Raw genomic sequence first — 24,380 nt, forward strand, 5'->3', positions numbered from 1 at the left:
AAGGATGCTCTCGAAGAGTAGTAAATGGTCATGAAAGCTGAGGAGTCCCTTACTCCCTGAACTGGAGACTTTGGGGTCCCCAAAGACAGGGTGAAGATCTCCGGGCTTGAGGCTCCCTCTGCTATACACATTGGGAATTTACACAAATGGATATTTCTAACTTCCGCCCCCTCCCTATCTCTCAGGGCCCTAGCTTGGAGGGGTCATTCCCATGCCCTACAAAACTCCAACCAGCCTATCTACCAGGAGACTTCTAGGAGGGTCTTCCAAGGGATCATCATGGCCCGAGGAGCCCTAGAATAGTATCTATGAAGCCTGATAAAGATCGCCCACTGTTTCTGGCATTCAGGGTGTGCCTGCGGGTGGGCATGACTCCAGGAATCTCCCATGCAACACCTTGTTCCATCTCAGCAACAGCTGTGGGTGTATTTATTTCTAATAATGCGGGAACCAAGGAACAGAGAGGTTAGGGAACTTCCCCTCAGCCACACAGCTCATAGATGGCTGAGACCTGCAGCGGGGTAGAATGAGCCTATAATCCCACAACACACCAATGTCTATGCCCAAGCCCACGAGAAGTATGGTCTGCTGCATTCAGGGTTCTCGTCCATCTCTGCTTCTGAATTGCAGCTCTGGAAAACCCTGTGGGCACTCAGCTATAGCGCAGTCCTCACCTTGCCTAGGTAGAACAGGGATCCAGAGAGAAGAAATGACTTGTTCACTGGCCGGTAGCAGGGAAGTTGAGCAGAATCAGGTACAACTCCAACCCCTCTACTCACTTGATTTCCTGGGCTCTGATCCTCTCATCTGGGAAAGAGCAGGGCGGAAAATACAGTTCCCAAGTCTCAAGAGGTCTGCACTAGATCCAGTTTCTGTTTGGTGTGTGTGTTAAAGCACTTGCAGATAGCTGCCATTCAGGCAGTCAGCTGCTGCTGTAGGAAGGGGTATTCTCAACACCTCCGCTAAGAGGGACTTGGAATCCACTCCTATGCCTAGCATGTCAACATGGGCTTAATCTCCAAAAACAATGAAGGCTACTACTTACTAAGTCCTGCTACACCAGACCCTTTGCCTACATCATCTTCTTAAGACTCATACCAGCTCTACCCAGAAGACGTGACAGACATATGTTTGTTCTGTAGAGGAGGGAAGTGAGGCATACAGGGGCTTAGTGACTTGAGCCAGACTGCTGAATAGCAGAAACAAGACTCCAGCCCAAAGATTGACCTCTTCCCATGCCCTACATTGTTACAGCACACAGTCTTACCTCTCAAAGTGTGGTGCCCTGACTGGCAACATCAGCATCACCCAGAAGCCCTCTGGTGATGCTGTCTCTGTCACTGCTCCAGGACCACTGAATTTGAATCTCAGGGGTGGGTCCCAGTAATCCAGGGTCAGTAAGCACCAGTGGATTCTGAGATGTTTTTGGATTTCGTGACCCCTGCTCACTGGGAGGCCAACAAGTCCAGCAAGGGAGAAATCTGTTCTGGCATCCGCAATGACTTCTCATCGGTCTGGGTAGTTACAACTGAGTACTTGACTCCTGAGTCCTCAGACTGCGTCTGGCAGGCATCCCTTTGGAGGTGGCCTCAGAGAAGACCTTTGTGTCCCAGTGCCATCTCAGGGACACCAGAAGTTCCAACTGAGTCAGCATCCTCTTGCTCTGTTTCCTTGACCCCATTTACTTTCCTAAAAGGCCTTAAACTTTATAGAGCAAATTATGAGTTCTGAGTAGAAAAAAATAACCCTGCAGCGGATGAGAATATTTTTAATTAAATTGTGTAAGCCAAGTGCTGCAGAATAAAAGCAGGGTTCCTGCATCCCGTGGCCCTGTCCCCTGAAGCGCAGCTACTTGCTTCTTCCCAGGCCGCAGCTGGGCTGCGCTGACAATCTTTACCATCTCTTCTGGCCAATTAAAAAATCCCTGCTGTTGCTATTACCTATTTTCAGCTCCCAACCAGTTTCTTTGCCAGACACTGTCTTGCTCTCTTTTAAAAAGAAAAAAGAAACAAAAAAAAAGATCCCAAGATGACGTAATTCGTTTTGATCGGAGTTGTGTAGGATGCTTCATTTCCCACAACACAAATCAATTGGGTGAGCAGATCAGTGTTAAGAAGCAGGCTGATGCAAGAGTGTACCTGTTCACACAGATACGGTCCTCCTGAGGTTCACACCCACCCCACCCCACCCCCTCGAGACCTGCAGGAAAGGAGATGGCCTAAGCAAACCCTCTCTTCCCACCCTCGCCCCTGATTCACTGGCTGATCCATTAGGCAGGTTCAGACAGACTCTTGGAAGCCACGCATGTCCGCACACCCTGGCTCTCATCACACACTCCCTTCCTTCTGCGGCTGGAGGAAGCAAGAGGTCTATGTGGCCCATGCTGCTTCATGGCCCAGCGTCTGCAGTCCTCCAAAACATCTCCCTGGAAGAGGTCTGGGGTCAGTTCCAGATCATCTTGGCAAAGGAGACTAAGTGATCCTAGGTCCCTGGGTAGAATGTCCACAGGCTCTTGAGCTTCTTTTCCAGCTGACCGTCAAGAGCAGAGTCCTGTTTCGTTCAAACTCTTTCATTCGCTCTTCCTACAATAGTTACTGGGTTCATACATGCAAAGAATTTTTTAAAGTAGACAGAAGCCAGGTCCAGAAAACCATGGAAGCTGGGGACACCAGCAGATGTTTAAAGTTGGGATTAGATGGCATGAAGGCAAGACTGCAGGAGGGAAGCCCGGAGGAAAGAGGGGAGCAGAGGGTGCTAAGGGCCTGCTAGCTTTGTTGGGAACTTGACCTTCACAGGGGGATGTGAAAGGCTCTGAAGAAAAGCAAGCAGAAGAGCCAGTGAAGACCAGGCAAGCATCCTGGAAGGATGGTTCTTAAAGATGATTTGAAGGCAGAGGATAAGAAAGGACCAAGCCTATAGCCAAACCCTGGCTGCATCAGGGAGGGAAGTGAGTAGGTGGATTCCGGAGCCTGTGGCAGGTGTGGGAGGAGAGCATAGAGCTGTGTCACCCACCGTGATTGGCCTCCTGAGGGGGTGAGGATTAAGGACACTCATCATTGCACATAACTAACTGTGCTGTGTCCTGAGCTCATTGCATTGGAGTAGGTAATTCCTGATACATGTATATATATTTTCAGTTTAAAACAGAGACATATGCTACACCTAAGGATGTCTCATCGGCAGAACTGATCTAACTAGACACTGTCAAATATTCACTTAAGCAAGTCAAATTGTTAAATGTCAGGTAAAACAAAAGACTCATAACCCGGTATCTATGCAAGAGAAGTCAACACATCCTACATTCTCATGAATGTCACCCAGTAAGGATGTTCAGACCTCAAATGACTCAGCTATATTAAAAAAAATAAAGTGTGCCACCCATGCTCCCGTGGAAGGTGGAAGCAATGGAGATGCTCTTGCTCACTCCCCTGCTATCACTGGCTTTTTATAAACATTGGCAATAAGCCACAGAGACCCAATAATAAGGGGACTCAGGGAGAGACAACCTTGGCAAACGCTCAGCTACGGTAGCAATTAGAGCCACTGGAATCAGTGAGGCCACCTAAGGAAGGGTTTCAAGCCAGGGAGGAAGGCCTGGGGGCCATCTCTACGCCAGGGATCAAGTAGAAGAAGAGCACCTAGAAAGAGAAAGGGGTCACCCCAGGGAGAGGCAGTGCTCCCCATCCCTGGTGGGATGACAACTAGAGTCCATTGAACTTGGTGACATGGTAACCAGTGGTGGCCTTGACAAGAGAGTGTGAGAACATACACTGGACTGGAGCCTGAGAGAAGTGAGGAAGCAAGATGGTACCAACAGGGACGTCTTCTTGGAGTTTGGCTCCAAACAAAAGCAGAGACAATGGGAGTGACCAAAGAGCAGGGAGGCATCAACACAAGGCTTTCATTTGCAAACTAAAAGAGACACACACTGAGTCTTAATAATGGTTTATGGGGCTGTGGGCTAGAGTTGTTACCCAGTGTGTGTAAGGCTGTGGGTTCTGCTCCAGGTTCTGGAAGGGAGGTAGAAGTTAGTAAAGGAGAAATAGCGACTCGACACAACCTTTCACACCTAGCGGGCCAAGCTGAAGCCTCATCTAGCCTCATGCTCACTTAAGTACTGGCCTAGGTTCACAATGAGCTATGGAACTCAGCATGGACCAGTCTTCTCCATAGCTCCCATTCCCCCTCCGTCCTTCCGTTCTAGATTCCTCTGAGCTGTATCCCAGACCCTGCACCCTGCATTCGCCCTCCTCTGCTTCGACCCTGATGCAGCCCCAACACATCTGGCTTGGACCCCTGCAATAGCATCTTGACTAGGCTCCCTCCCTTTCATTTATTTTCCCCAGAAACCATAATAATCTTCAAGGAAACTGGATCATATCACTCCACTGCGTCTACCTTGCTGTTGTTTCTTCCTGAATTCAGGATAAACTCTAGAATCCTCATGACTGGCAAATCTCTGATCTCTGGCAGGTCAAGGTCCTATCTGCCCCAGGCCTCTGTTTTCTCCAGGCTCTCTTCCTGTCTACATTTCATTTTCTAGATCCTTGGAATTCTTTTCTATCGCTGAACCTTGGTATATACATCAGCCTCCTTAGCCTACCTACTTCTCAACAATGCAACTCATTTTTCAGCTCTCAACTGAAATTGCAAGTCCCCTAAGAGTTCTTTATGGGCACAGCAATATAAAACATGTCTTCTTTGACTTTGTGTGGAATATGTCCTTTCTCCACATAGAACCCGTAATGATTATAAAGAATTTCAGAGGATGGAAGGTGAGAACCCAAGCTGCCCTTGACCATATGATCCTCCTGCCCCAGCCTCCCAAGTCCTGGGATTCTAAGTGTTTGCCACAACATCCCACTGTAAAGAAAAGTTCTCACTCTGCTTTCAGAGCACGGCTCCCTGTCGCTGTTAGGATTTCTATTGCTGTGATAAAAACCATAGCCAAAAAAGAAACTTGTGAAGGAAAGGGTTTATTTCTGCTTCCAGTTCCTCATTACAGTCCATCACTGAGAAAAACCAGGGCAGCAGCTCAAACAGGGCAGGAGCCTGGAGGCAGGAGCTGATGCAGAGGCCATGATGGAGTGTTGCTTATTGACTTTGCTCCTCGTAGCTTGCTCAGTCTGCTACCTTATAGCCACCAGTCCAAAGATGACACCTCCCATGGTGAGCTTGTCTTTCCAAAATTAAGCATCAATCAAAAAATATACATTACACACTTGCCCACAAGCTAATCTGGTGGGGGCTTTTTCTCAGTTGAGGTTCCCTCCTTCCAAATGACTGTCGCTCATTTTATGTCAAGTTGACATAAAACTAGCCAGCATCTCATTCCAGAACACAGGCTGTTTGTGTTGCTAGCCACTCTCAACAGGTCCTTGCCCAGCACTGAACTCAGGAGCCATTTAGCACATGTGTTGAAAGCAAACCAACCAGCCAGTCACTGCTGGAGCTCTGAGAAGGCCTATAATGGGGAAAAGAAGAAGCTGGGGATGTGAACCCTCCTGTGGGGTATACTCCAGGTGGACTCTGACCCGGAAGGAAATCAGCCATCTTCCCTGACACCTTTGACAATTAAGAGGCTCCTTGCATAGCCATGGTTACTGCCTGTATAAAAATGTGTCCAAATCTCCTCCAAGACTTCCCAGACCCCCACTGTGGATCTGGAGGAGGTAGAATCCGTCAGAGAGAACTACTTTAGCACTAATCACTGAGAAACAGGGAACACGGGAGGTGGGGAAGGCAGCCAGGCCTGCCGGGGAGGTGTTCCTGGAGTGAGGTCTGTGCAATCCCACTCAGGGCCAGTCTCTTCTAGAAACACGTTACAAACGTAGCAGGTAGCAGTTAATAGCTCCTAAAATCCAGACCATAGGCTTGTTACATACTAAGTGAGACATGATGAGTTGCTCTTATCCTCACTTGACAGAAGTAACTTAAGGGAGAGAAGTTTACTTTCGTTCCTGGTTTCTGGGGCACAGCCCATCAAAGCTGGGAAGGCACAGTAACTGGGGCAGGTCCATCCACAGCAGCACAGTGTGAGAAAACAGCTCCTTCTTGGGAGGTCGGGAAGTAGCAAGGGAACCAGAAGGGTGATGCTGAGGAGCTTATATCTGCCAGCTAGGTCCTGGGCTCCAAGGGTCCCATAACCTCTAAAACAGTGCCCCCAGGTGGGATCCAGGTACTCAGGCACATGGGATTGTGGGAAATGTCTCACACTGAACATGTAACAAGCCCTAAAGTTACCCGCAATACGCAGGGTCCAGAGGGATCCTCCTGCCTGATGCTGGGAGTCCTGGAGCTGTATACGCACACAGGGAAGCCCCAGAAGAAAGAGACTCCCCAGAACTGGGAAAATCTGCTCTCCTAGTTGTGGCAGCACAAGGCAAGCAGCCAGGGGGCCCAAGAGATGCTGTGTGTAAAACTGGGAGATGAGAAGACCCAAAAAGAGCGTCGGGACACAGTGCTGAGAGGGGAGGTTACCTGCTCTGGGTCCCAGCAGCAGGAAGATTTGGTAAACTGGTCAACAGTCTGCTCCCTTTAGGGATTCTGGGTGACCAAGTAGGATACAGATGCTACAGAATAGAAGTATGGAGAAAGAAAACGAGGAAGGTAAAGGGTGCAGAGATGCCAGCTGAAATCTATACTGAAGAGCCCATGTCATTAGAGTCACAGGCGACAATCCTGAAGATGATGGTCTACCTACCAGAGCACAATGCAGGGAGACAGCACAGTCTGCCACCTGGCCACCTTCGCCAGGAGGACACAGACCTCACCAGGAAAGCAAATAATGGCTCCCTCAGTAGAAGGTGGAATAGCCACTGCTGGTCACAGGGAGATGAATTCCAAGCCAGCCAGAGAGCTACGTCCTTGTCTGACACTGTTGGGGACATCCAGAGTGCCGTCACAGGTGGGCTGTGAGCTCGCCCTGCTTCTGTGCCCAGCTTAGGGAATATCAGGGTGGAGAGGAGGGTGGGGCAGGTCCTAGGAGTTGGCCTTGGCTCGCCCACAGCTATATAAGAAGTGACTCTCTATTATGGAAGAGTGAGGGCTTCCCCATGTCTCAACTCTTTCTTTTACCTTCCAGCTGGGGCTTTGTAGCCAGAAAATGTTAGGATTTCTCTCCGGGATGTCAGTGTTCTGGAACGGCACCTGCTATCAAACACTGACGCCATAGTTAAATGCACTGACTGCTCTTGCGGAAGACCTGGGTTTGGTTCCAGCACCCATGTGACAACTGGCAACATCTAGTAACTCCAGTTACTCCAGGGGGATCTGATGCCCTCTTCTGACTTCTGAGGGAATTGCATAAACACATTGCCTTTACATGCAGGCAAAATACTCATGCATTTTTAAAAATAAAATAAAAATAAATAAAAAAATAAACCTCTGATGCCCCGAGGTGCATCCCAGGGAGGCGGGTGAGGAGTGGGAGATGCTGTGTCTATCCATCGTTCCAGCCCCTCTCTGTCCCTTACTACCCCATACAGAGTAGCCCTGATATCCTGGGAGGACAAAGGCACAGCTCCCTGGAAAGTCCCTGGGGTTTGGTGCTGGCCATGACTCCCATTGCAAAAGCTTCCATTGAATGGGCTGAGCTTCCCCCCACCCTTTGCTTTGGCTCCACCGCCCCTGGTTTCCGCATCTTAAACACCACTCAGAGAGTTGATAAAGAATGCAGGCTCCTAGGCCAGCTTCCAAATGTTCTAAGTCACTGGATCTGGACGGGGTCCAGAGAGCTGCATTTAGCTAACACCTTCTCCATCCCAGCTCAGGGTTCTCAGAACAGGCTAGAAGATGCTGAACGAGAGGCCCTCGGGCTCCATGGCCATCCTCCCACTCCTGTCTTGGGTTAGGAGCCACGTTTCACCCGACTACTTCTCCTGGACTGCTCCAGGTCTCAGACTCTTGGCTCATTACTGGAGCTCTTAGCCACAGTCCCCGAGCCAGTGAACCCGTGAGCTGGCAGGCTGTGTGTCACCTGAGTAGAGGATTGAAAACTAGGCCATTGTGCTTGACTGGGCAGAGCCCTTCCCCCCAGCCGCCACTTCCTTTCTTGCCTCCCCCACAGAGCCTTGCTTCTAGCACCTACTTCTACTGTCTAGGGGAGAGACCTCCCCCAGAACTCCGGAGGCAGAGGGGCGCGAAGAGGGGCTTCTGAAGAGACACAAAATAGGGGAAGGGGGTGTTCAGGAGCCCACAACAGAGGGAGGGAGAAGCAGAAATAGACCAATGAGTCAGGCCTGGGCCTTGGAGAAGCCAGGACTTTTTAAGTCAGTGTTGGCCCAGCTGAGCCCACAGCCCTCTCCCGTGGTTTTATGAGGGTTCCACTCTGGGGTGAGATGATACATTGTATTCATTCACCATCAGCTCCCATGTGCTCCGGTGGCTACTGAATACATGGAGTCTTCCCACGTCATCTCTTCCTGACTTTTTCTCTCTGCCCTCCTCTGTCTACTCCTTTCTTCTCTTGTCTGTTTTCATTTTGTTCTCTCCTCTCTTCTTCAGTCATCTCTTTCCTTCTTCGTCTCTATCTGCTGTGCTCTTCCCCACCCCTCTTCCTTCTTCCTTGTGGCTCTGGTTGTAGGACTTACACCACACACGCTCTATCTCCTCCCATCTCTGGCTCTGGCTTGGCTTCTGCGCCCATATTGCATGGGCTCTGGCTCTGTCTTTGCGCCCCGTACTGCACAGGCTGTCTCCTTCTCCAGGAGAGCAGCACTCTGTGGCTTGATGCCTGGCTCCTGCCTGAGTTAAGCCCTGAGCACCATAGATGCTGACCCCATGGTGCTCACTCACAAAGACAAAGCGGAACAGAAGCTATTCAGCGATCCGAGAGCTCTCTACCTGGGTGGACTTGGAGGATCTGGTACCCATGCATCCTTCTCCATCCCAGACTGGTTTTCAGGCTTGGCAAGCCTCTTGCCTCCATGTTCTTCCTGTCCCATCCACGATCCTACCCAGACAAACTTGAGACAAGACTGAGAGAGCCCAGTGAACTCAGCTGAGGGTGGCTCTGGCTTTACCCAGGGCAGGGTGAGGGAAGAGGAAGGATCCTGCTCCCCCTCAACTCTTCCTCCTTAGCGCTCTTGGGGGGCTGACCTCTCTTCCTGCTCCCCCCTCAGAGGGGTGGCAGAATCCACACACCTCCATGCCCAGATCGCTGCTTCATGACACCTCTCTTTGCTTTCATCTGACAAATGACAATGGAGTTGGGGGGGGGGGATCTTGGTTTTCTGAGATCGTGGGAGAGGTGGGTCCTCTCTGTGGATGTCTGATTAGCCCTGCTGGGAGTGCTGGAGTTGAGCTATAGGAAGGCACCCTTGAAGGGCAAGGTGATTCATGCCCACAGTGTGCTGTGACAATGTCCTACCGGGAGAACTGAGGAGACAGCAGAGGGTAGGCTGTGAAGGAGCCAACAGGGAGGTAACAAGGGTGGGGGCATGTGACAGAGATGACAGCTCTAGAGCCTGTGGGCATGTGCCAGCCACATCATGATAAGTTTCTCTCGGCAGGATGTAGCAGATCGGCAGCATGGCCACGCCCAGATTCCTGCCACCCCACACGAGACCCTGGGACTAGAGCACCCGAAAAGAAAGTAAAGGGGTTGGTCCACAGAGAGAAACTGTACAGGCTTCGTCCTTTTCAGGCAGCCTGAGAAAGGGGGACGCAGGAAAGACTAACCCACTTGGAGATTCCAGTGGAGAGAAAGGGACCTCTAATCAGTCTTGATAGGATATAGGCTATATAACATCTACCTCCACCCCATTTTTTTTTTTTGAGAAGCATCCTTCTGCTTCCATCTTCTAAGTAGCTAGGACCTGCCATGCCTGGTTCATCCCATTTACGTTGTTAGACCCTCAGATCCTATGGGGTTCAGTGAGAACTTGGGTCCAGAGCAGAAAGACCTGAGCTCAGCCTTCCACTACCCTTGGTGTTGCTGGGCACCAGCTCATTGTAGTTGGTATTATCTTTAGGCTGCCAACCAGCTACCGAATGAAGACTTATTGTTAATTATGAAAGTTTGGCTTAGCTTATGCTTGTCCCACTAGCTCTTACAACTTAATTTAACCTGTTTCTATTCATCTATGTTTTGCCTTGGGGCTTTTAACCTTTCTTTCATTCTGTATGTCCTGGTTTTCTGCTTCCTCTGTGTCTGTCTTTCTGGATGGCCCCTAGCATATCTACCTGACATCTTCCTCTCTCCCTCTCCCTCTCCCTGTCTTCTTCTTATTCTTATTCTTATTCTTATTCTTATTCTTATTCTCCTCCTCCTCCTCCTCCTCCTCCTCATCCCCATCCTCATCCTTCTTTTTCTTCTCCCTAAGTCTAAATTCCTCCTCCTACTTATTCTCCCTGCCGGGAAGTTCCACCTATACCTCCTCCCTTGTTATTGGCCATTCAGCTTTTTATTAGACCAATCAGGTGACTCAGACAGGCAAGGTAAAACAGCAACACATCTTTACATAATTAAACAAGTGCAATACATCTTTGCATAGTTAAACAAATATTCCACAACAGCCCATCCCCCTAGGCCTCAGGTATTTGACTGAGGGACAGAGACAATAGCCAATAACTTGTCTTCCAGGACTGCTGCATGAGGTGAGAGGTGGCAGGAGAAAGCTGTCCACCTAGGTTATTCAGAGGAGACCCCAGAGCAGGGGAAAAAAAGCTATAAGACTTCCTCCATCCTTCCTGGCTAGAAGCAAGTCAAGTTGCCCTCCCCCACCTCTCCAGGGAGGCTTCACCTTACTCCTCTAGAGGAGTTAGAGGGGGCTGACTTTACCCACAACCTCCTCCTGCTTGCCCTCAGCTGCGTGGTAGATGAAATGGACTTTTCCAACATGGAGCTGGACGAGGCCCTGAGGAAGTTTCAAGCTCACATCCGCGTGCAAGGGGAGGCCCAGAAGGTAGAGCGGCTCATAGAGGCCTTCAGGTAAGATGCCTTCCCAGCTCCTCTCCCTGATCCTCCAAATCCCCTGATTTCTGGGAAACAGGTGGTAAAGAAAAGCTGCCATGATTCTGGGCTAAGAGATGCTGAGCTGGGTAAAGCCCTTCTGGTGTAGGTGGGAAGGTGGGACTGGAAGAAACAGAAAAAGAATCCTTTACTGAGTCCTCCGATCTGGCAGCCACATGCAACCCTCCCAATGGCTGCTTGTCACTCACCAGAGCCAGCCCGTTTTACTAAGTGCATGTGGGAGGTGGGTATTGGGGGATGGACAGCCAGTGATCTCCCTGGTCCCCAGACCCTTCAAGGGCTGCGGCTGGGGAGCTTACAGTCCTGCCCCACTCCCCCACAGCCAGCGCTACTGCATGTGTAACCCCGAGGTGGTGCAGCAGTTCCACAACCCAGACACCATCTTCATCCTGGCCTTTGCCATCATCCTTCTCAACACCGACATGTACAGCCCCAACATCAAGCCTGACCGGAAGATGATGCTTGAAGACTTTATCCGAAACCTTCGAGGTAAGAAGCTGGACTGGGGAGGTGGGGTAAGGATGCTGCACAATGCTGCCTGGTCCTGTTCATGTTAATTCTGTGACTACGAGCCCTAACGATAGATGTTATTTGTTCCTGAGGACCTAGTCACCCCTAGCAGGCTGGGGAAGTTTCGTACTTTCCAGCATATGGAGTCTCCAGGTACCACAGCCCTATTCAAAGTAGCAGGGCCCTGCAGCAATGCCTTCTGCCTTCTGTGTGCTGTGGACCATCCCCACTGGGTGACCTCCAGGCCATTGGCACTAGACTAGTATCTGGGTAGGACCAACCCTTCTGCTCTCATGACTTAGGAGGAAAAAGACTTGGAATAAGGCTTTCCAGCTCTGAGTTCCTTGAATTCAGCCTTGCAGATCACTTGGTAGCACCTGCCAGGGAAACCTTTCTGATTGATCCCATGCACCTCTGACCAGGACCAGATCAAAGCTACCAGCATATAATGTATGTAGTAACATGGGTAGCTTTGGGCATTGAAAAATCAAAGTGCCAGAGGTGATCCTGCCACACCTGTAATCTCAGCACTTGGGAGGATAAAGCAGGAGGATTGCAGCTGGCTCAAGGTCAGTCTGGGCTACAGAATGAGTTCAAGGACAGCCTGGGCTTTCGAATGATACCGTCTCCAAAAATTAAAACAAAAAAAAAAATGTGCGTGTGTATACTTAATAAAGTAAAATAATTCTACAAGGTTCATTACAGAAAAGAGAGAATGGACCCTGCTGCCCCTGTTACCGCTGCTGTTCCCTCAAGCCACACTTCGAGTTGAGTAGGTTTCCGTTGTTTATTGATTCATCTTGTGGTGCTGAGAGAGAAGCCAGGGACTTCTGAATGGTAGGCAAGCCGCCTGCCACTGGGCTACATCCCCAGCCTGTTGGCTATGTGTCTACTGTTTCTTCCATATCAACAAATGACATGCTGCTTCTTTCTTCCTATCCCTGTTATGAACACAGACTGTTTAAGATGAATAAATACGACAAGAGCTTATATTCACGGACACCCGTGTGCTCACACCTGAGTCTACAAACTGGCCATTTCCATCACCCAGAACCTTCTCTCTCATCCCATCTCACCTGAGACACCTTCCTGAGCTTAGCATCATCTTGTCTTCCAGGGCTTGTCGCCTCCTGAGATATAAAAATGGAGTCACACAGTACAAATACTGTGGTATTCCGGAGAGGGGGTACTTAATGATTTTTTAAGTGATGTTTAAATCTCCTATTATATAGAATTTTTTCCACTTTCTTCTAACACCACCACGAAAACCAGAGAGGGATCAGAAAGCCAAGTGAACACAGCCCAAAGCTACAGTTTTTCCACCTTCCTTGGAGTCGGTTTTAGATTTGTTTTAGATTTGGCTTCTTCTGTTTATACTACTAAAATACCTGACCCTATCCTGAGAGTCAATATTTTAGATCTGGATGGTTCCCTAGGTGCTTTATCTCCTTGTCAGCGTCAACCATGACATCTCTGAGCCACGGTCAGGTTCCTGGACATCACGGCTTCCTCATTTGTAGTTGGTTTGCAAAGAAAGGGTACATTGGAGACAAAGCAGCAGCCTGCATTCTGAATCTGCCGCCTTCTGCCCTCATATATGACTGGGAGCTAACTGGAATAGGATCCCAGCCTGGAAATACGTAGCTTAGGTGTGGGCATGCCCTGCTCTGCCTTAGCTGAAGTGCAGCTCTGCCATCTGGTTCCTGGCCTTGGGAAGGTTGTTTTTCCTTTGTGTCTGAAAGTCTATGGGTTCTTCTGGTTGCCTTTGTGTAGAGAATTTTCACACTGATGTGTTTTTCTTCATCCACTATAAATTCGGTCCAATCTTTTCAGTCTAAAAACACATGTCCAGCTGTGTCATGTTTTCTGATACATAGTATCCTTCCATATCCCTAAGGAATTGTTTCCAGGACCCTGTTGGGTGTTCGTTTTCTCTCTCTCTCTCTCTCTCTCTCTCTCTCTCTCTCTCTCTCTCTCTCTCTCTCTCTCTCTCTCTCTCTCCTCTTCTCTCTCTCTCTCTCTCTCTCTCTCTCTCTCTCTCTCTCTCTCTCTCTGTGTGTGTGTGTGTAGGGTGGCATATGTATTTCACCTTCCTTTATACTCTGAGTCATCTCTAGATGAATTATAAGGCCCAATACAATTTAAATGCTTTGTAAACATTGTTATATCATATTATTTAGGGGATAAAGACAAGAAAAAACATCTGTACCTTTTTGGGACAAATGCAGTTCTTGGAATACTTTTGATTGACAGTTGGTTGAATCAAAGTTATGGATAGAGGAGTTCAGAGTGTGGTTCTGGTCACTTATCTTTTCTCTTGAACTCTTTACTCGGGTGTCCTATTCCACTTGCATTTACCGGAGTTTCCTATGCAGCCATTACCTCTCAAGTCTTCTTCCTCACTCATCTCCCCACAATCCCTCTGCTTTTTGTTTCCATCCGATAACTCTTTTGCTCTCCAAACATTGCCAGTATATAACACAGGAGCAGACAGGCGGGGTTTACTGCCTGTGCTACCTCAAGGCATGAGCTTCCTCTTAGCTTCCTGCTCAGCTCTTCTGTCCCAGTGAGGGAAGACGCCTATAACTCATTCCACTGCTCCATGGTATCCGTTCTTGGTACCCTGTCCCCTCCCCTGTTAAAGGGGAGGGGAAGTCCCAGAGAGGACAAGACAGATGATCTTCATGCTCATGGGGAGACACGGAGTGAGGTCAAGGCAAATGCACAGAAGACAATAGAAGTGCAGAAGCAAAGATGCTTTGGCGGAGCCTGGGAACCACAGGAAAGCGGCCTAGGAGGTGGGAACAGAGGACTTTAGCAGACATTGCTGAAAAGCCTATCTTTCCTTTAGTGGGGATAGGGAGCGAACTGCCAAAAGCTTAGATCAAAAGCAAAACACAATCAAGGCCACTTCCTGGTGCTCTGGTGTGGAGGGAAATCTTGTCCTCCACGTTGGCAGGTGTGGATGATGGCGCTGACATCCCCAGAGAGCTGGTGGTAGGCATCTATGAAAGGATCCAGCAGAAGGAGCTCAAGTCCAATGAGGACCACGTCACGTACGTCACCAAGGTGGAGAAGTCCATCGTGGGCATGAAGACGGTAAGTGCCTGTGCTGAGCAGCCCTCCCTGCAGCTCTTGACTTCCTGCCCATGGCGGGTCACCCAGCCAGCCATCTCCTGTTTCCTATCGTTTCGTTTTTCCTGACATCTCCCCAGTCTCTCCTTTACCTTTCTCAAAGACACTTCTCTGTGAGTCAAGGACTGAGTTTGTGCTGTGCGCCAGGCACCAGCTCCTCTTTCTCTCTTTTCATAATGTCCTCATCCCTCTTGCCACCAGCTGCCGTTACTAGGGTGAGATGTCGAAAGGAAGTGGCCAATGATCTAAGGTAGCAGCATGTGAATGGCCAGCTGAGGACGTTTAGGATGCTTCTCACAGGAAGCGCTGGATGGCAGGTGTTCCTGAAAGGGCCCAATGGGTAGAAGGCAGAAAAATGAACTGTCTAGACTGTGGGTGGTGGCAACCAGGGTCCAGGCAGCGTGTTCTAATGTGCAGTGATTTTTAAAGCTGGCATCCTCTGTGGCACACTAGGCGACTGGCACCTTTTATCGGGCGTGGGTAAGGTGAGGCAGGTGCGTAGTCCTTCCGCTGCAGGGGGCCTTTGAGCTCTCTGTGCAGGGAGGACCCTCACGTCAGAGCCTCTGTGACTGAGGACTCAGTGCTTGTCTGCTCCGCAAGCCAGCTGATATTTGAGTTATTAGGGTACATCCTGGGGTCCCTATAATCCCCTTTCCCTTGCACGCTTGTGTTTGAGTGTGTAGTAAAAAAAACGGGCATGGATTTCGCACACACATGGTCACTGTAGGGAAAGGCTGATATTAGGTCATGAAAAGTCTGAAGACTTATCTCAGTTTCTGTTCCTCCTCCCATGATCTCATTACACAAGCATAATGAATCTCTGGATCTGCTGCCCTAGAGGTGTGATGGTGGGAACAGAGACACGCCCCCACCCCCACCATGAGAGGCTGAGGGTCAAGCATTGGTCTTTGCATAGGAGTAGAGCCCATGCCCACTCCCTAAACCTCTATCTCCTCTTCTGGAAAATGGGTGTCATGGGCTAGGAGGAGAGCCCTGGGGTCTCTGAGGCTTCACTATAGAGCCCTGTCTGGGTTTCAGGTGCTGTCCATGCCACACCGCCGCCTGGTCTGCTGTAGTCGGCTCTTCGAGGTGACTGACGTGAACAAGCTCCAGAAGCAGGCCGCACACCAGAGAGAAGTGTTCCTCTTCAATGATCTCCTGGTGGTGAGCAGTGCGGCCAGGGCTGGGCAGGGGAGAGCTGGGGCTGGGCAGGGGAGAGCTGAGGCTGGGCAGGGGAGAGCTGAGGCTGGGGCAGGGGAGAGCTGAGGCTGGGGCTAGCCCTGCCTTTTGGGACTGGGCAGGGGAGAGCTGGGGTTGGGGCTAGCCCTGCCTATTGTCTGGGCAGGGGAGAGCTGGGGCTGGGCAGGGGAAAGCTGAGGCTGGGCAGGGGAGAGCTGAGGCTGGGGCAGGGGAGAGCTGAGGCTGGGGCTAGCCCTACCTATTGGGGCTGGGCAGGGCGAGGCTACACATGGAGGCACTGGGCAGGGAGGACTGAGACTATGGCGTGGAGGATATGGCAGCTCCTACTTGGTAAGCCGTGATCTGAAGCACAGAGACAGGTCAAAGTGGAAATGAGCTGGACCCCAGACAACTGGCCTCTCCATGATACAGACAACCTGGGCAAGGCACTCGGCCTTGACATCACTATTCTGCCTGGAAGGTCAGCAGAGGCCCACTGTCCCCGGTCCCAGGGAGAGGCTGAACAGCATGTGTATGGATGGTGTATTTCTCTCTGAAAACAAGTGTCCCACAATAAATCTTTACTACATCCCACTGTGCCTGGAGTTGTCCCAAGTGCTGAGAGGCAGGCAGGGGTGAGTGAGCGCCTCCCACAGATGTGAACTCTCTAGAAACCTCTACAGGGTCCCACAGAAGCACCTCTAGCTTTCTCCACCCTGCCATTCTGGCCCGGTGAGTCTCTCAGGTCCTCTTTCTGTAACCAGAATATGGGAGCCTTGATGCCTGTCACTCACTGGCAGAGCCAATGAGAAGAGACCGAAGCTGAATCTTAAAACTGCTTTCTTCAGAGAGTGGATCATCTGAGAGGGCAGTGGATTAGCATTTTAAAAGCCTGTCTCATCTCCTTCCAGCAGGTTACTTAGGGAGCAGGCAGGGGCAATGAAGGCTGTGAGCCCCCCACCCCCCCAATCAGGCAATCACTGGGGGAATTTGTGATCTGGCTTCCCCCTTGCCCTCTTCACTTCTGCAGTAGAAACTTAGGCTCAGACACTTGTTGGAACACTGAGTCTAGTTAGTGACTGCATTAACCCTGGATTCCTGCAGAAGCATGGGGTTTAGAAGGAGGAACTTATCTCATAGTATATGTGTGGACAGCCAGTGGTAAATATACATTTTTGCAATACAAATGTGTCTGTATATTACAATATGTTAAAATATTCCTCTAGGTTCCTCATGTCCCCTGTCACTTCCACAGAACCATGGTACTCTTCTGGGCACATCAGGGCCTCCCATCTACCCGGCTCTAGCTCAGTTCTTCATCCCCCCCCAACCCCAAAGATCTCTAAGCTCATTGGCTGCGCACCCTGAGCTACTCTAACACTCTGGAGCCAGGAGCTGCCTCCCACTGCCCAGGCCTCCTTTCTGGCCACCCCTCCCCATCCAAAGCTCCTCTGGGTGTGGTTACTTGGCTCTCTTCAGGCCGGTCGCTAATTGAATGTGGTCTCCCTGGAGGCCTCTTGTCCAAGCAAGGCAGTCTGCCCAAGCACTTTCTACTTCTAATCCTATTTGACTTAAAAACACTCTCAAGTTTCTGAAATTGCCTCATTTGTCCCTTGCTTTGCCTTTGTTGGGTGGGTAGAGAGGTTTTTTTTCCTTAACTGTCTTCCTCTACCATCACACAAACCCCTCGAGGGCAGGGTTATCTGTCACCTCTGTCCTTCTGCATCCTCCGCGCCCTGCTCGTAAGAGCTACTAAATAAAATATAAGCTTACATATTTGAGCAACTGGTGAATGAATCTTTCATATTAGGCAGAAACAAAAATCAAAGAAAGGAAGGAAGGAAGGAAGGAAGGAAGGAAGGAAGGAAGGAAGGAAGGAAGGAAGGAAATGAACGAGACCATAGCCAATGGGAGGAGGAGTGCTTTGAAATCTATATATAAAGTGGTAGTGGGACAGAGTGACTGGGTGGCAGGGGAGACTTGGGGGCTTGCTTTTTAGTTTGTGGGTTTAAATGTGGTTTTGAAAGGAAGCTTTCTCTGAGGAGCATTTTGTGTTAACTTAAATAATGGGAGTAATCTGGCCATGCAGAAAGCTGGGGGGCGGGGGGAGTTGTGGAAAGGGAGTGGCTGCCATAGGACTGAGCTCCGCTGCTTCAGCCTACAGAAAGGAGGACAGTGTGATGCCGACACAAAGCCAACGTAGGTAGAGGCTAGATCTGGGAGGGCTTACCGGCCGGGGCTTCTAATGCAGAAGTAGTGGGTCCTGGTGGGTTTTAAGCAGGATGGCACGTGTGTATTGTGCCAGGTGTGTGCGGCGTGACTGCGTCTGATGTGCATAGGTGTGCATCTCTGTGTCTTGACAGTGTTCACAATGTCTGTGGGCATCGGTGCCTGCCTCTGTGCACACGTATTTGCTGCGGCCCCTCTCACCTGTTTCTGTCCCTCCCCTGGGCAGATTCTCAAGCTGTGCCCAAAGAAGAAGAGCTCCTTCACCTACACCTTCTGCAAGGCGGTCGGCCTCTTGGGCATGCGTTTTCACCTCTTTGAGAACGAGTGTGAGTCCCAGGGCTGGGGGGGGGGGGGTGGGAGCTTCCCACACGAGCCTCCTTGCTGTGGTGTGCTCACCACTGGGGTGTGTCTGGATTCCAGATTATTCCCACGGCATCACACTGGCAACCCCACTCGCGGGCTCTGAGAAGAAACAGGTGTTGCATTTTTGCGCCCTGGGCTCTGACGAGATGCAGAAGTTTGTGGAAGACCTGAAGGAGTCTATTGCGGAGGTGACAGAGCTGGAGCAGATCCGAATAGAGTGTAAGAATGAGTCCCAGGTTCTAAGACAGACAGATGGGGTCCGAAAAGGCAGAGGAAGCCAGCACAGGCACCTACCCCTGCCTCCCGGGAACTGCCACGCCTGCTCTGCCCCAGCCTGAGCCCCACCCCCACCCCCTTGGACTCCTAACATTGCTACAACATCCCATCCCAATGTCGGCTTGCTTCACGATTACACTGAGCCCTACTTCCCAGGGTACACACACATATGCGCACATCTGCCAGCCTTGTGGGGTGCACAAGGGCCTTTCTCACCTAGAACACTGCTGCGTTGTCCAGAACAGCCAAGGGGAGCTGCTCCAGGCCGAGCAGATCCGTGAGACCGAGAGGCAAGATGGCTGGGCGACATTCTGCTTGTCTTCGCTGTAGCCTGCAAGGTGGCAGTTTTGTCCCCTTTGAGAAAGTCACTAGTGCTAACTAACACAGGCAGAGATGGCATATGCAAATGAGTCCTAGGCTTAGCCTCATAGTCTTTCTACTATGAGGACTGAAAGAAGAGGTTCTGTGTATAATCTCTTAAGAAAATAACCCAAAAATCGAGCTAAAATAAAGCAAGGGGGTGGTAGTCACTGAGGACATGCTGGTTTTGTACAGCATTGGTTTATTTGGACTCGGGGGTTTCACAAACAGACTCTTTTCATGGTCAGACTAGTTGCGTAGAGGGCCCAGTGGGGCTATTTCTTCTGGAACATTCTCAGAGTGTGTCTTGAAAAGGATTTACTTTTCTTCTGATCAGAATGTCACAAATGGCCCCAAGCTGCTTAGAGAGCCACTGGGCACCTGGCCTCAGCTGTACTGAGAGAAGTACTGTCCTTCTAGCCCAAGGGCGTCCCAGAAGTCCTTTCTCAAAGTACCAGAGGCACAGATCTGGTCAGAATCCATTATGTCAAGTGGGAGAGAAAATCGCTTCGGCAGACAACGGGAGGGAGGGGGGCAGGAGGCGGGGGAGCGAAGCTGGAAGGAAAGGTGGGCGGAGGACTGGTTCGCAGGGGTAGCAGGGGTGACGGAAGCCTTAAATACCTGCTACACACCTGGCACAGGGCAGGTGACAGGACCCGTCACTTAATGCCCACTTCCCGTGTATGCTCATTCCCCTTACAAGGGGAAAACCTGAGGCCAGCGGGGCTTTAGAAGGGAGTCTGAGTTCTCACAGGGAGTGACCATGAGCATCCTGCCCAGGCTCTCCAGACGCAAGTATAAGTAATCAGGGCTCTAATTCCTCCAAAGCCAGGAGGAGGACCCTCTTGGGCCCGCAAGTAACTAACTCAGTAAGAATGCCTCAAGTGATGGCTCACCAGTGTGGGCAACAAGGACAAAATGCTGGTCTGGACACTTCCTGCTCCCTATCCCTGGATTCTAGACAGCCAGAGAAACAGCAAATGGAGCCCAAGTGGATAGTTTTAATAACGGAAACTTGAGTCATGTCCCATGGAACCAAGAAGCTGAGAGAACGCTTTAATAATACCTGTCAGATCTACACGGATGGCAACCATCGGGTCCCTAGAGCCACTGGGAGGATAAACCGGATAGCTGGTAATGCAGAAAGGCTCCAGCAAAGGATCAGCTGGGACATGTGTCCCACCTACACAGGCTGTGGAATCTGCCCCTTGGGATAGCACTGAACACCCGTCAGGAAGCTCCACGGCTGGGGCGGGGAAGGGGGCAATCCTGCTAGGTGCACGTGGATGGACCGGATGTGGCCAACTATGCCTAGGGACCGCAGGCTGCATTTTCTGGCACACTGTCCTAATGCTAATACTTGGCATGCTTGTCCAAGTCAGTCCTTGTTCTGTGTGTTTTACCTCAGGTAATCTTCCTAATGACGTTGGGCAGTGGGCCCAGCTATCTCAAGCAAGGCAGGATAGGTAATGTGCCTAAGAACTGTTAGTCCAGGGTGTCAGCCCCAGCTATCTGCCTCCCTGTCCCACACCGGTCTCAGGCAGTCAAGCAAATCTTGCCATCACCCCTCAGAGCGCCCCGAGATTTAACTGGTTCTCAGTGCTCAAGCCCACCCTGAAGTCCCTGTCAGAGTGGGCAGGAACAGGTTCTCCTACCTCCTCCTGCTGTCCCCATATCCTCTTGCTCCCTGGGGCTGGGGATGGTTGTGAGGGGATGCCTCTGTTCATAGCTTCTCCCTTCCTTAGGGGAACTGGAGAAGCAGCAGGGAACAAAGGCTCTCTCTGGAAGGTCGGCTGGAGCCCAGGGGGACCCACAGTCGAAGCAAGGATCGCCCACAGGTGAGACTGGGCTCTGCCCTTACCTGGCCCATTTAGAGGCAACCACCGTCCTGTACTTGGCTCTGGGGGCTTTGGGGAGGGGCGCATACTGTTTCTGTAGCTATTTCTTTCCATGGAGGAGTCCCAGGCTCGTGTCTTTAACCTTTAGTCCTTAGCTCAGGGTGGAGAATAGGTGACAGAGAAATATATCCAGTTTGCAAATGTGAAATGTCCCCACTTGCTCCTGGAGTCAGGCCACGAGCCCTGATGTCCTCGCTTCAATCCAGATGAGCCTCAAGCTCTGTTTCTTAAGCGGAGTCTTCAGATTAAATTTCCCCACCAGTCTAGTAGAGTCAGATTGAACTTAGGACATAGTTTTCCCTCTGCTCAGCCCTGAAAGCCTGATTCTATCCTTTCTGTCAGCTACCTCAGTTCCACCCATCGGCAGGGAGTATGGAATGTGGGCTTGATCCTTCCCCCAAAGCCCCCTCCTAAGGAGAAATTCAAAGAAAGACAGGAGATACCCAGAAACCCCATCCATGGCTCAGACATCCGCTTATCCACTCAGTCTCACACCCCACCCCACAGTCAGAGCTTAGAACATGGACACTGAGCATCCACGGGCATAGGACAGCTGCTTGAGCTAGGAAGACAGTGGATTCCTACAGCCCCAAGGCCAGCCCCTGCCACGACACCCACCTCTACAGCTAGTCCTAATGGCAGATGAGGGCTAGACAGCATCCCAGAGACTGATGGCACAGCCAAGACGTGCCATTCCCGTTCCCAGCAAGGTTTTGGGCTCTGTGCTGTGGAAAGCCCCTCTCCCATAACTCCCCTTCCGCCTAAACCAGCCGCCCCCTCCCGTCCCCCCCCCATTCACTTTACGAGGGCTCAGGATGTGGGTCACTGCACGTTTTCAGGGCCGCCTGGATTTTCCTCTCAGTTCGCAGCTGAGGTTGTCCACCCTCTTGTCCACAAGCTTCTCTTGTGGGAGCTGCGAGCCCCTGTCAGATCTGGACAGGCATCTCCAGTGTTTTGCCCACGGTGCCCTTCACCCTGCAGACGCCTTTGCACCCAGGGGATGGGGAGTGAGAAACTCAGAGGCCAGACTTCAGAAGACCCTAGTCAGGAAGAGTCATCAAGTCATTCCTGGGGGGCCATGGGGTCCTTGACGCACACCAGGTGGCGAGACACTGTAATCCTAATTACCAGCAGCCAGCAGCTCCGCGGATGGCAAGCACTGTGGCCGGTTCCTGTGGGCCTTTAAGATCCTCAAAACGCAACAATTCCCCTGGTACAATGACCATAGCAAATGACAGCCCCTCCTTCAAGGGAGCTACGGTGGAAGGGGGCAGATTTACATGGTGCCCACAAATCAAGGCCCACTCAAAAGTCAGCTTTTCCTAGACTGTCTTAGCAAGGGTTCGACTGGGAGAAAATGACTCCAGAGTGCAAACGTCAGACAGAATTCCAGGGACCCCCTAGTCTGTGGAGGTCCAGAGAGATGTAGCATACTCCTCCAAATGACAGCTTCTCAGTGGCCCAGCGCTATCCAGCCTCCTATGCCAGGTAGCACCCCAGTCGAGTGTGTGTGGCACATACAGTCTTGCTATCCACACCGCTAGGAGTAGAGATGCCGGATGGGGAGGAGGAGGGCCAAGGGCTCCAGGCAGGACTGGTGGAGAATGAGCTCTGTGCTGTTTGCATTCAAAGCCAAAAGGGAAGCCATGGCAGGAGAGAAAGCGGCGGAGAGCTCGGGGGAGGTAAGTGGAGGCCTGGTGGCATCCAGGTGAGTGATCCTGTGATCCCTTGTCCCTCTTCTCACCGTCTCTGTTGTTTCTCTTCTCAGGTATTAATCAATGCCTCCCCAGCCCGACTCACCATTTTACCAATTTCAAGAGATACAATTAAAAGTTACTGCTAGCATGGGTAACGCCATTCTTCCAGCGCCTAGTTAAGCCGCAAGCACTGCCAAACCGCTCCCCAGCCAGCCAACCCAGCCCACTGCCCTCCAGGGCCAAGCTCCCAGATCAGCCCAGGGAGATGAGCCCACAACACTGCGTGGCCCTCCCTTCCATTCTCTTTGCACACCACTTTCCCCAACACACTGCTCACTGCCCCCCCCCCCCAAGTACATGCTGTACCAGAGGCTCAATGGTCCGTTTCCAAGTTCTTCCATTCCCTTAACAGGGAGCCTGGGCTCCTTCCCAAAGTCCTCCCTAAAGTCAAGTCCTCCGTGATCACTCCTAGGGACATTTGGATACCTCCTGGGCAAACGGGAGGAACGGGGTTGAGACAGTGAGAAGGAACTTTTCCCTGGAGCACTAGTCTCCGGAAAGCTGACCCCAGCATGGGGTGAGCACAGGAGACAGGAAGGCAGCGCAGGGCTGAGACACCTCGGTTTTTCCTGGGGGGATGAGCTGATAGAGTTGAAGACCCTCCTCACTGGAGGAGAGGTCGCCATCTCCTAACCGCAAGGGAAAGGAACCTAGAAATAATAGCTGGCTCCTGCCAGACCCAAAGCAGCCCCTAGGGGTAATATCCACTGTCTCCCATTCAGACCCTCTCCATGGCTGCAGGACCCTGAGGGCCACCAGCTCATAGACAGCCTCTCCCACACCCTCTAGCAGGAGGGCTCCCCTAGGTGTGAGGGAGAAACCCACCCAGCTGCCTGACAAGCCCTGGGGAACCGCAGGATACCTGGGAGTTCAGTTTCTCTCTGTCCCTGCACCCCCACCCCCTCGTGTTTCTGGAGGAGGCACCTTTACCCGGAGGAGCTTCCCGCCCCAGCAGCTGACCAGCCCCCAGGGTGGGTATTCCATCCCCTGCCCTGCGCCCGCATCTTCCCGCAGCTGCCCATTCTCAGCCTTGCAGATAACCCTAACCAGCATCCTTCCAGTGCATCCTCCCAGGGCTGCCCAGGGAGGACCAGCCATATGATGCTCCCCTTCCCTCCTACCTGCCCAAAGGAGTCACATGGCTATCTGCAAGGCTGCCCCGCCCCCTCCAGCTAGCTCCAGGGATTCTGCCAGTCTCTGCTTCCCTTAGCAGAGGGCGATCTGGTCATCCTATAGCCTCTTGGCTTGGCCCTAGCTCCCTTTCCTCCAGCATTGCTTAGCCAAGCCCCTATGGCAGGCACTCCTCCATCTTCTCTGAGCTATTCTGACTGCTACCCATGTTCATATTCTCTCTCTCTCTCTCTCTCTCTCTCTCTCTCTCTCTCTCTCTCTCTCTCTGAGTCTGGGGGGGGGGGCTGGCATGTACAAGGAGGGAAGAATAGACTTTGCAGGCTGAGACTGAGGACTCTATGTCGGAGCAACTGGGGAGGAAGGATAAGAAAGGCTCACTGGCCCTGAATTGGGTGGCCCAGCTTTGGTGCACCAGACACAGGGTGCCTGTGAGTGGGGATTAGGAAACAGAGAGGGTGAGCTTGATCAGGCTGTCTCAGGCCACCTCTGGAGAATTATTCAGAATACAAGTAGGTATGAGGTTAGCCTTGCCTTGCATTAGCAGCAGTGACATGGGCCCTTCTGCCT

At 51.3% G+C, this 24,380-nt stretch overlaps 1 protein-coding gene across 8 annotated transcripts in view; it reads left to right on the forward strand.

Moving 5' to 3' along the window:
* Positions 1-24,380, forward strand: part of Iqsec3 (IQ motif and Sec7 domain ArfGEF 3) — a 102,300-nt gene that overhangs the window by 72,801 nt on the left and 5,119 nt on the right. For 5 of the 8 annotated variants that reach the window (XM_075982874.1, XM_075982876.1, XM_075982875.1 and 2 more), the window contains 8 exons: positions 10,811-10,933; positions 11,298-11,464; positions 14,445-14,584; positions 15,659-15,784; positions 18,255-18,354; positions 18,449-18,610; positions 20,773-20,865; positions 22,558-22,607. In XM_075982874.1, the coding sequence (XP_075838989.1) occupies positions 10,811-10,933; positions 11,298-11,464; positions 14,445-14,584; positions 15,659-15,784; positions 18,255-18,354; positions 18,449-18,610; positions 20,773-20,865; positions 22,558-22,607 (961 nt within the window). Of the gene's footprint in view, positions 1-10,810; positions 10,934-11,297; positions 11,465-14,444; positions 14,585-15,658; positions 15,785-18,254; positions 18,355-18,448; positions 18,611-20,772; positions 20,866-22,557; positions 22,608-22,693; positions 23,654-24,380 lie in introns of all 8 variants that reach the window. The other 3 variants (XR_012911582.1, XR_012911583.1, XR_012911584.1) reach the window with 1 other exon arrangement.

The sequence above is a fragment of the Microtus pennsylvanicus genome, chromosome 8 (assembly GCF_037038515.1).
Source record: "Microtus pennsylvanicus isolate mMicPen1 chromosome 8, mMicPen1.hap1, whole genome shotgun sequence".
NCBI lineage: Eukaryota > Metazoa > Chordata > Mammalia > Rodentia > Cricetidae > Microtus > Microtus pennsylvanicus.